Here is a 13,210-nt window from a genome sequence, read left to right on the forward strand (position 1 = left end):
AAACACTAACACCAGCCCTAAACACTGAAATAGAAATTGGCTGGTGTTAAGGCTTTGACCTCTGAATATCGTCAACTTCCGGTAGCTACCGGTGTTATCGATTTTGCAAAATTGTCGTCTGCTGAACCGACCTTTGTGGCTGGTGTTAATATTTTACGTACAAATGTCCTATACACTAACACGAGCCCCTAGGGATTAAGCAAATGTTGATTTACAGTTCGGTGTTAGTGTTAGCTACCGATATGGATGTCAATATCGGGCTCTTAATTTCACCAGCAAATTTTTTTAGCTTGATTTACAAGCTCTTGACTGCTCTAAACACTTAACACTAACACCCAACTTGAAACCACTCATTGTATGTTTGGAGCCAGAAGGGCATTAAAGGGAAAACCATCCTTAGAAGTAGACCAAAGCAGAAAAATCAGAGAAGCAGATTGGTGACAGTTTGAACGATACGTATGGGCACTTTAAATTGGCTGAATCGGCAGTGTCACTTTAAGTACAACTTTCCCATTTGTTCCAACACACAAAATAACTAAAATGCCAATTATTCAAAATGAACGACTCAGAAAGGTCTTTTCATTCTAGAGCACCTTTAATATCTGCTCCCCACAATATATATATATATAAACATGCCCCAAGGAAGAAGGAACTTGTTTATGATACTCGTGTACTCAACAAACATTCTCAATCTACTGACCAAATGACCAAGTTGTCAATTTGCGATTCGCATAGATTTAGTGATTTCATATTTGAAACACTTGTAACTTTCTTATTATCGGTCCAATTTATTTCAAAACTTTCGCCATTATGTTTCTCTTTTTTATTCCGCTTTCAAATAAATGAATTATTACAAAGGTTGGATTGCCCTTTAACTCCTAAAGTTTAACACACATTAAATGACCTTCTGGCTCCGAACAGACAATATTGTACCAGGGGGGTGTTTCACAAAGATCCTAAGTTGAACTTATCTCTAAGTTGGACTTCAAAATTATGGAAAGGCCGTTAGCATCTTTGAAAATATTTTGTAAAAGTTATTTTGAAAGGCATAAAATGTTGATTCAAGTCATTCATACTTCCTATCATCAAGGAGATTTCATGTTCTGGATGTGGAATTTATAAAAAGTCTGAAATACTTGAATTTCTGCTTTTGAATATATTTTATTTTAAGGCTCAAATGGCTGTCCATAATTTTTGAGTCCAACTTAGTGTTAAGTTCTACTTAGGATCTTTGTGAAACAACCCCCCCCCCCCCCCCTGGAGTTAGTCTAGTAGGAAAAAAACCTATAAGAGTAAATCTTTCTAATTCTAAATGATGTGTAACTTGCCAATCATTGTTATTACATGATGATTATGTTAATGAGTCGGATCACACAAGTGTTTAGACCATGCAATAAATATGTGCTATGTTGAGCTTCAATTATTATTGTAAGATATTGATAACTGTTGATTAAAAGCATTTGGTAACATTGTCACCAATAAATGTCTTTGTCATTAGTTGATTTGTGCATTACCGTAATTAATCTATTTTGTAAGCTAGGAAGAGCAAATAAATGTTTGGATAGGGTCAAGAAACAAACGTCATCAAAAGGAAAAAGACAGAAAGAGTTTGTTCGGACACTCGTATTATTCTAGCAATTTCCTGGTATAAACGGCTGGCATAAGCCTAATTTACTGTTACATTTTACAGCCAATCAGCGCTCGTTATATTCGCGCCTTGTTCCTTTTAGTTTCCGTTTATATTGATCGATTTCTGCTTTCTGTTTCATTCTTGCGTTTTACTCTGAGTGCAAGTCAAAAAATATAAGTTATGGCTCTCTTCAACGCTATTCTCAAAAAGAAATATATGAAACATACAAGTTTTCAATATTGTCCATCAATTCATAATTCATAGACATAAGTTACCAGTATCGTGAATCGATTTTCCACACTTCCTATACTCAGTGTTGGCCCACACATAGGCATCTCTGTGCTGTTTGAGAGACACATAAAGTAATCATTTCTTAATGATGAATTCAGGCCGTTTTTTTTTTAATTAGCAGTAAATCCGTCAAAGATCGTTCTTTTTCAAACAATTCAGACCATGTAGATTTAAAAATCATGAAATCAGCAATATTCTAAATGACCATATTTTTTTTATATCATGATAAAACAGTTTCCAAACGTAGTCGCTTTGCTTGAAGGCCATGAACTTTCTATAAAGAAATGTATACAGTCCACAAAATTGAATCATTTGATCTCTTGCAACTCTCTCAAGTCCTTAACCACACAAGAAATGATACACACATTAAAACCAGGAATTCTTTATACATCCATAGTTTAATCCCAAATGAATCAAAAATATGGGCAGCAATAATTGGCAAATAATTTTTTTTTTTAAATCAGCACACTTTAAATAAAACATAATTTAAAATGATCAAAATATCATTGATCTGGGAGCCTGTCTTGAAATAGTTACCTAGTTCTATCCATACAATTTGACCCCTCAAAGTTACTAACCATCTAACTCAATGACAAAAAGGATGGTCAGTCTGACCGTAGCTACCGGGTTTGGCCCCCAGAGCCCCCAAAATGAACCCTAAAGGTCAGGTCGATTTGACCCCACCTAGCCCATGCACCAAACTTTGCCAGTAGGAAGTATATAGTATGACTGGACATTATAAAATGCAAAAAAATAAATTGACAACAAAATCTGTCAAAGTAACTTAAATCTTATGGATAAGAAGAGCGACTACTTCAGCACAAGCTCCAGACCAATATGGTTTCCCCGCTTTTCCCAAAGATTGTCTAGATTACATATTCATAGGGAACTCTACAAAGGAAGCAGAAAGCAGAAAACCAACAGAGGATAAAGGATTCACAAAGGAAGAAATGTAAGTAACATGAATAAAGCAAACATAACCTATTAAATATCAAATTATACGGGAGAATATGGACTTACAAGAACCACTCATTCTTAATAGAGTGGTCATGTTACAAGTCAAACCCCCAAAATATTTCAGACTGGCTACAAACATCATACATTAACATTGCAGCAAAACTTTTATGGCACTAAAGAAATAAATATATCATCTGTCACACTATAGTCGATTCTCCTACGGAGCAACATCCTATTTCTTAAAATCAATACTTAAATTGATATACAGTTGTATTTTTTAAATGATTGTCATTTTGCTTAATTTCATTTTCACATTACTGACAATACGGAACATAATAAACCCCAGAAAAGAAACAAAGAGTGACACATTACATATTTCTCATCCATTAATTGCTTATTTCTGCATTCGGCAGAATATAATATTTCTACTTCATGATGTTATACTAACGTTTCATTATATACCCTTTAACTTTACAGCCACCATGATCACAAAAGAAATTTCATTCCTTTCTATTTCCAGGCATGTTTCAATCCTAAAATCAAGGTTGCAAATATCACATAAATTATGAGATTAAAAGAAATGCACAATTTCAGCTTCACACTACAACTTCACTTTTGATAAAAATGGCAAGAGAATTAAAAACAAATGTAAGAAAGATAAAGTGTTGATGCATCTGTTCGCTCCAGATTTTCATGAGTGTTAAAAATCTACCCCCATCACATTTTGTGTGGGGAAACTATCAAAAATATATTTTTTTTTTTTAAACGAAAAAAACATTTTAAAAAAAATCCATGAGATTTCAAAAATCAATTTAACTTGGACTCAACATACTCGGACTGAGAGGGGCTGTAGTACACATTCTGTAAGGGATGTAAAAACTGAAGTAAACCTACCAGTAGTTACTTGTAATTTCATAAATTTCAACTTACAGCACCCTTAGGCAAGGTTTGGAGTTCACCCATGATATCCCCCTTGCCCTGACCCCTTTACAAACACAGTAAACAAAACAACCCCCCCCCCCCCCAAAAAAAAAAAAAAAAAAAAAAAAAAATAGAAGGCAAAAGCAAAGCCTAAACAAACTTAAGCACCCTTCAATTTATAAAACATTATTTTATAGGCTTTCAATGTATACTTGTTAGCATGAACCAGAGCCCATTTTCATAAAATCTGTTATCAATAACAATTTACAATAACTGTTATAAGCTACTGAAATCGTGGCATTTGATTGGCTGAGGGCAAGATTATCATAGAAATTTAGCATTTGTTCTTGATAACAAGTTTTATGAACAGGGCCCAGGACTCAAGTTGCAAAAAAAAAAGAGCAGCATTGTGATGGCAATACTCTACAAGTGCATAACACAAATATGCAACAATGATGATCTTTTCTGCCTAAAATCAGGTCTTGTGAAGTTGAAATGCGTGATTGCATAGCTAGCACTACACCAAAGTAAAGTGACAAACCTGACAGCGACCAAAGTATCATAAGCCAATTAACATTAACAAATCCCACTTGTTGAACAAAAACTGTGCAATCCATATTGCAATTCAGTTTCCACAACAGACAGCCTATTTAACAGGTATTGTGGTCGACAGAAATGAAAATTCTCTTCCTCAACAACATTAATCCATGAAATAAATGATTCATGAATCTAAAAAGGAAATCTTCAGAATATGTTTCTACACATAAGGAGGTGACGTGCGCTATTGTCTATGATGTAACATATTTCCAGGGGTCGGATAGGTACTAGTACATTATTTTTTTCTTCACACAAAAGCACCATGCATGTTCAAATCACAAGAATAATTAAAAAAAGATAAAAGAGAGAAATCGTGCTACTGAAATCACTATACAAACATCTGTCATTTCTACTTCTTAGAAACACACTCACACCAGCTTTACATTTATAGAGTATCTCTTCTCCAAGTTTTAGCATTATAATATATATTGAGTTCAATTTTCTTTACAAGTACATCCTCCAAAAACATCACAAGAGTTATTGAAGTCAGCATTGATCAAGACTGCTGGCAAGAATTAGATATGTTAAAGTATTGCGAGAGGAGAATATAGAGCTATTATGGTACAGTTTTCTATTTCAGGAGAAAAATATATTTTTTATATAGCAAAAGAGAGATGTCCAAACTCATAACCAAGCATTTTATTTCCTTAATTGTTGCCTTTCACCCTTCTATATCCGGAGAACCACCTTTTTCTCAAGTTCCCTTGATGACGATTGACCCCCCAAAAATGACCCCTTTAAAATGACCCTAATTACCCTCATAACTACCTAACCTAGGCCTAGGGTATCTAAATAAGGAGGGTTTTGTTGTTATGGGGTGAGGGGGGGGGGGGGGGGGGGGGGGGGGGGGGGGGGGGGGGGGGGGGGGGGGGGGGAGGGGTTGAAATTTTCCATAAGGTAGTTGTCTGGGGTGACAATAATCCAAGGGTTGTTCCCCAGAATCCTACTTGAATCTACTTTGATTTGCAGCATTTACTATTCATACACAACATTATATTTGGTTTGCTACTGTCACTTTTTTTTCTTTCTCTTTTTTAAAAGTGCAATACACATGTACTTTATTCAAACGATGTACACCAGTCAAGATGAGTTACTCTGGTTTGGTTATACAGGTAACATCAATTGTTAAAAAATATCATCTGATAAAAATCAACTTTTTGTAAATATCAGGATAAAATAACTGTATGCATACATAGAACACAAAGAGTATATTCTTCCCAAACGTTTTTAAGAAGAAAGAAAAACAGGTGAAGTAAAAGCTGGTGAACATCGAACTGTGTAAAAAACACATATAGCGATATGACTGTGTAAGCAAAGCTAATTCAATCCTGCATTTACCTGAATTTTTATGATTTAACTTCAGTTTTCTGTCAGTATCAATTCTAAAGAAAGCGAGACCGAAGCACCTCATATACAGAAACTAGGCAATGGAATCCTACAAATTCCTGGCTTGTTAAAAAAAGACTTCTCATTCTTCCAATCGGTAAAATCTCATAATTGTACACTTTCGTTCTGTACAGTGCATCAATACATACAAAGCAGTACGAATGCAGCAAAATATAAGAGAAGCTTTTTTCTCTAAATACATAAAAGAAGCAAAATATTTGCTGCATTTGTAACTACAGAGAGAAAGAACACCTTAGTTGTATACCTGTTGTACATTTACACCAAAATTACATAACTAAGTACAGCATTCTTTAATAGTAACACGAGCACCTTCCCATACTGATTTCTATTTAAAGCGATTTTGAAGAAGAACAAAGTGTCTTACAATTTGGTTTTAAGAAAGTCCTGAAGTTAATGTATGCCATACCTGCCTATTTCCTTTAAAACAACTTGCAATCAAGGTACTATTTCTCTTAAAGAGGATACATAAATACTAACCCTAGCATTTTTCAAATTCTGATCAATCCATCATTACTCTCAATGATATATCACAACAGAAGACACAAAACCTCTAACTGTACGTGATGCGATATTATAAACTTGCTTTGAGGCCACCCTCATATGAGACAAGAAAAGAAGGATTACGATCGCAATATTGGATGATATGTAAGGATGCGTTCAAGCGACACTTTAAGATCACCCTAGAAACCCTTTTTTTAAAGACGATTAGTTCAAAACACTGTTACATTCAAGCGATTTTTCGTCGGTCGTAAAAATAAACGTGTTTCAAAACGCAAACATAAAACGCTGAAAAAGATGCGTTTTGTATCGTGACTCTGCTGAATCACGGTCACTAAAAGTCGCTTGAACGCACCCTAAGTAAGCTAGGAGTAGAAATGTAATAATAATTGGACCGGCATAGGATTGGTTTAACAAGGCTGGCTACAAGGTTATCTGACCTCTGACCCCTGACCCCTACAATGGGCAAGAGGGTCCAGGAAGCCTGCTGGTTGGTTGGCTAGGTCACTGAGAACAGCTAGACATTCACCCTCAATCCTGCTCCCCTCCGTCTAGTTCGATCTTCAGAGCATTGCATATTTTTGTGTCCATTCTCTGGCGATCATATTATATTTGGTTCTGTCCGTCTTGTAGACGCGGGCGATGTCAGGTACCAGAGGGTCGTCAGGGTTAGGATCCGTTAGCAGAGAGCAAATTGACAGAAGAACTGGTAGAAGAAGGAAGAGAGAAATTCAGAAAATTAGATTTTCAATGATAAATACAATTCTCCCATGATAGATCGTGGAAGATATATCAAACATAACATACAGTTAACTCTGCAAAAACACAAGTACCGTACCTTTTCCCTAGGACGATTTTTTTTCTCAAACATTTTTTTACCCATTCAAGCATCCTGGGTGGAGTGTGGCAAATGTAGATTAATATCTTGTTTAAAGACATTAATGATATGGAGGGTCTCTATCTGCAAACCATGCAATCCATATGGTGATTGCTTGAGTGGATAATTTTCAGGGTGGGGGATGGGGGGGGGGTAGTCCTCAGGGGTAATTGTCCTCGGGGTGATATTCATCCTGGGGGTAATTTTACGGGGGGGGGGGGGGGGGGGGGGGGGGCGATTGCCCAGGGGGTAATTGTCCTAGAACCCAATTTTTGTTCTCATTTCATTTGATGTTGTGTCTGATTCAACCTCTAAGAGAGCTACTAGCTTGATAAAGTCATAAGATATACTGTGAAACCTGCGAAGTGGTCCATAACTAGGGGAAAAATAGGTCGGACTTGCCCTTACCTTTTGAGATGGTGAGTGCTGGCGACCACTGTGATCTGAGGATGTCTAAACAGATGCTGCCATTGCTGTTGATATTTGGATGGTAGATTTTTGTTGTAAATGATACCTGCAAGTAAATGTAAAGCAACATTTTTAGAACAGAGTTTACATAACAGCATTGCACACCTCCTGACACAATCTAACTAGTATTGTATTCATTTCATTTATTTCACTCTCCATAAAAATAATAATGAACATACAAACATGATATACATGATATAAAGATAAAAGGTTGATAAAAATTAAAAAATGGGAAGGAGCAATCAAATTTTTATGGGAATGTGGGGTATAAAAAAAGGGCAATTGGCATTATGAAGGTCAACTCCTTAAAGAGTATACACTGTATTGTTGAGAAAAGAAAAAGGAAAAGTAAAGCAGAGAAAATCTGAACCCCAATACAAAAGAAAACATAAGGGAAGGAGAAGGGAAGGGGATGGGGAATACATTACAAAGTGCATTTACTGAAGCGTTTTGTCATTTAATTTTAGATTGATTACAATGTTAAAAAATTGTAGAGCTAAAATGAAAAGAATTACACTCTTTGGCTGCACCTATTAGAAATCGTTCAATAACTCGTCGCCTTTTGATCAGGTTTGTTGCCAATTTTTCATATAATAGAATCATTTCATACAATAATTTAATTCAAGTTTTGTAGGTTATGCATAGTGAAATACATTGCACACAGTCATGTCACAGCAAAACAGAGGCAAACTTTTGTTTAACATCTCAAAATTGAATAGCAACTCAACTTGTAAAATTAAAATTGTTTTATGTCTGCAGTACTTACTTTTGGTGGTTTGAAAGGATAATCTGCGGGGAAGTGGATATTGAGATAAAACACACCACTTTCATATGCGCTGTTTGTTGGTCCCATAATCGTGGCTTGCCAATTAAATACTAGAACAAAGAAAAACAGACAACAGCATTTGATAATGTTCATCAGCCTTAGTAGAACTTGTAATATATAAATTCAGAATAGGAAGATAAAGACCAGCATCTAATTCAATGAAATCCTACAAAGTTGTAAATCTTTGGTTTATCTCTCCCCCCCCCCCCAACAATCAAAATAGATGACAGCAGAGCATATACTATACAATGTTTTCCATGAAATGCCTTTTACAATTCATACTCATCATTAGTGGTCAAATAGATTAGTAGGTCTCCAGACTGGACAGAATTTTATCTTTCAGAGTCAAGATTTATCCAAATAAAGTATCTTCCCAGCCAGATTGCTGAATTCTATCATTGTTTTACAGATAATTAAAAAAAAACAAGATTAATGATACACAAAAGTATAAAACAAAATCAAGAAATACAAATATAAATACAATTTGAGCAAATCTTAATCAATTCCGATACATTTCTGTAATTTCATTTAGCTGAATAAAAAATGATTCATGCAGGTTACACACAATTTACAAAAATTATTAATAGTGGGTAGGCTCAAGGAAATAATTTGGAAGAGTGAAATTTATCATAGAATAATTAATATTCATTGGATCTAGTTCATATTTAAGAAATTTTTAAAATAATACAAGTGTTTGGACAATATGAGGGTGAATATTTAAACAAAAGATAACGACATCACTTTAAAAAAAAATTGATTTTATGAACTTGGTTAACCGAATTTGATTAATATACAATATATAGTAGCTACTGTATGATAAGCTATTGTAAGACTCAGACAAGACCAAACTAGTCTGACATGACTGTTGACTTGAGCTGCACTGCTATATTTTACTACCAAGATGGCCGACAGTGACATGCAGTCCATAAAACAATAACAACCAATCACAAGATTGTACATGAAGTAAGTACTGTAACCAATAGAAAGCCTAAGGAAAGATAGAGTGCCATGTGTCTATAGTGAGCTTGAATAGCCAAGACATAGAAAGAGTGTGTTTGTGTGTGTGTGGTGCTATGGCAGGTAATGTTGAATGAGGATGAATGATTAGGGACAGAACAATAGAAGCCAAGAGCTTAACAGACATCTGATAATGAATGTAGGTCAGGAGTGTGCTGAAGCATAACAAAGTGGAAAGCTAAATGTAAAAGTTTGGATCAGTGAAATTAAAGATGAACGTGAGTTCTGGTAATGCGATTGCAAATGTGAACGAAAAGTGTGGAATGGATCAATAAAAGTTGACCATGTAGCATGTAAGTATTGGTGTGCACTGCAAGGTTCAGGAGTCATCAAAATCATAATAAATTTGGCCCAGTCTTGGTAAAGTAACAAGCACTGTACACAGAAAGATGTATATGGGACTACGCACACATGCGCGACATGTGCGTTTATCTCTCACACACCAATAGATAAACTAATTTATCAAATACATCAATTAGTAGGCGGTTTCCTGGCAAAATTGTTATCATCATGTATTAGTCAAAACATACTCTTTCACATGATAGGTAATAAGAGCTTCCATTTCATTTTTTGAAATTGGAGCATTTCCAATACTGGTCTTTACCTTTAAACTAGATACAGAAATATTGAAAACAAACTACTTACAGTCATCACTCACAGGACCAGCGGAGCATGCCGACGGAGGATCCATGTCAAAATCATGAAGTTCCTATCAAAACGACAAAAATATAAAGAGATGAAATGTCTATATAGTACAAGTATAAACTCAAACTCAAACTCAAACTCAAGTTGTTTTCTTTCTTTTCTCAATTTTGTCTTGTTCAAACATAATTTGATGTACATTTGTCAATAATGACATAATAAATTCAATTTAATTCATCAAATAACAGATGTACATTTACACTTGCAACTGCATCCATATCTTACATCAATTTTGAGCAAGTATGGTCACTTAATTAATCTACTACTTGATGATTTTCGATACCGGACACCCAGTAAAATGGCTGCTTATCTTCCAAATCAAAATGATATGAATCAAAATGATATGAATAAAAAAGTTATCACATTTTGTTGAGTTGACCTACCTACATGTGTTACCTGGCTGGAGCAACAAACATGTGAATAGTTCCATTGTTTTGATAATCCTCGCTAAATACCATAGATTCACCGCTTCAAAGTCGGTGGACTTTATTCATGGGTATTTCATTTGTATAGACCGTCTGACTATGTCACCAACTTTTCAAGACCGTATCAGGGCAATTACCCCCACCCCCCCCCCCCCCCCACAACCAAGGACAATAATCCCCCAAGGACTATAACCCCCAAAGGACAATACCCCCTTCCCCAATTGCAATGGTACCCCTAAAACAATCACGCCCTGGAAAATGACCCCCCAAGGACAACTCCCCCTGAAAATTACCGTCTAACCCCCCCCCCCCCCCCCCCCCCCCCCCCCCCGCCTGCACACACATACACACACCTGAAATTTACCACCTAATATTAATTACCACACGAAGGACAACCAAAGACAAGTAAAGGAAACCAAAGCATTGGGTCTATTCTAGTTGTTATCATGTTTATCTAGATCACTAACAACATCACCATCCATGCCATGATCACCACGCAACTTCAAGTTCATGACTCAGACTCGTCAGAGACTGCACTTCAGTCTTCACAAGAATGACATAAATTCAATACTGAATGAAGACGTAGGCCTACCTTTGTTATTCTTTTTAAAGCCATTGCGGTGTACAATAAATATACTTTGTGGAGAACGTAAAAAGCACAAAATGCTTAAATACTAGCAGAAGTTGATCATGGAATCTTGGTTAGAGGTTCTCTCTCACGTTAAAAGCCTGCGTTCCACTTCAATGAATAATATTAATGGGGAATTCGCATGCGACAAAAACATTTGCACAACACACGTAGTACTGCTAGCTGTATCTAGCTCTATGTACAAATGTACAGCACGGGATTCGAGAAGCGCGCGCGCGCGCTCCGGACGATGGCGTAAAAACTGATAGGTCACAGTCATAGAGATATACTACCAGCAATATGGTCACAGTAAGTACGCAGGCAATGAATACTCTCGATCATAGAGATCTATATACAGAATGTTCTTATATAGATCTCTATGCTCACGATTCACTCGCAATGACTTTGATCCCATGCATGTAACCAGTGGCGTAATGAGTAAAAACGTTTGGGGGGGCTGACAAAAAAAAAAATCCGCATCATCCCACTATAATTAACATGCAGGCCCCGTGAACGTTTCGCAAAGTGGGGTAAACCCGGGGCCAGGAACTAAGTTATTTTTCAGTTTCCCCCCTCCCGCGCGAAGCGCGAAAACTTTGATACTTCATTAAAATATTGAGTATATGTGCACTGCGACGATTTATTTTCCATGATAACAATATTGTAGTATACTATTAATATACATACATGTATTAGTTACTCATTATATTGAGAAGCAGTAGAAATACTCCACCCGCAGTCATCAAATTAAAAAATGACAGCACATGAATAGGTTTCTGAAACTTGAATCGAATTCCATTCATAACATGTAACACAATGGTATGTAATACCAGCCTAATTCAATAACATACCCTCTTTATAAAGACAAAGAACGAAGCTGAAAAAAAAGAAGAACTCTATATTACTTGATATACATTCACATTATATAGCCCATACTGATCCAATATTCTGCTGATATTTTAAACAATTTTCGAACGTCAATCTTTATGGATAATTGTCGATAAATACTATACCATCAGCATTGCGAAATAGTTTTGTGTACAATTAAACCTACATTCTTATCCTACACGACACTCATCCAAGCTCTATTTAAATAGCACAAAAAATAGTATGGTTTAAAGATCGATTAGATGCCAGGGTCCGGAATTTTGGATGATTTACCTGACAACATTGACCATTTTGCATCTCTTCATTCATTTAAAGCCTCGATGAAAAAATATCCAATATCCAAATATCCATGAACATTAGTATGGGTCTTAACAATTTTATACCATTGTTTGTTTTTATAAATTAAATTAAGATGACCAATTCATGAACAAAACGATTCGAACTCTTCACTTGTATACACCCACAGGCACACACTTGCAATTTTCTTTTTCTTTTTTCTTCTTTCCTCCACCTATTTAATCATATACGTTTTGAAGAAAAAACGCAATTCTTTATACGTGACACTTCACTTTCCTACCTACTCGCATCATGTGCACCCCCCCCCCACCTCTAGCTGATATCGACTCTGCATTTATCTTGATTCTTTAATTTACCTCCATACTTTCAAGTTTTCAATAATATCTATGAATTTTTCTGTTTTTGAGTTTTCACATTTTATGTCAATCAATTCTACTTTTATATCATTATTGTCCTTGGAATATTTTTGTATTTGATTTTCAATAAATGCAGAGAACATCTGCTAAAAAAAAACTGTACAAGCATTACGTCATTAGATAGCCTATGCGATATCACACGTACCACTCAGACTTTTCCACACAAAATATCTAAGGCTTTCGTTTTAACAGAATGATAATTGTATTGCACTTCGATGGAGTCATAAGATCATGAGTTTGAATCCTTTGACAAGACATATAACTACACTACTATGTACAGGCGCGGATCCACGGGCCGATTCTACCGGCCCAGGCCCCCCCCCCCCCCCCTAGCCTCCCAAACCGGTAAAAATAAATAGGATAGT

General features: G+C 35.8%; 1 protein-coding gene across 1 annotated transcript; it reads right to left on the bottom strand.

The window, feature by feature from the left end:
- Window positions 1-5,271: 5,271 nt before the first annotated feature.
- LOC100891780 (ubiquitin-conjugating enzyme E2 D2) lies at window positions 5,272-11,416 on the bottom strand. The gene is made up of 5 exons (XM_030979493.1): window positions 11,209-11,416; window positions 10,135-10,198; window positions 8,413-8,522; window positions 7,587-7,692; window positions 5,272-7,007 (listed from the first exon to the last, which is right to left on the bottom strand). The coding sequence occupies exons 1-5, from the start codon at window positions 11,230-11,232 to the stop codon at window positions 6,865-6,867; spliced, it is 447 nt and encodes a 148-aa protein (XP_030835353.1). The 5' UTR covers window positions 11,233-11,416; the 3' UTR covers window positions 5,272-6,864.
- Between the last annotated feature and the right edge of the window lie 1,794 nt (window positions 11,417-13,210).

Source organism: Strongylocentrotus purpuratus, unplaced genomic scaffold (assembly GCF_000002235.5).
Source record: "Strongylocentrotus purpuratus isolate Spur 01 unplaced genomic scaffold, Spur_5.0 spur5_scaffold_10, whole genome shotgun sequence".
Taxonomy (NCBI): Eukaryota; Metazoa; Echinodermata; class Echinoidea; order Camarodonta; family Strongylocentrotidae; genus Strongylocentrotus; species Strongylocentrotus purpuratus.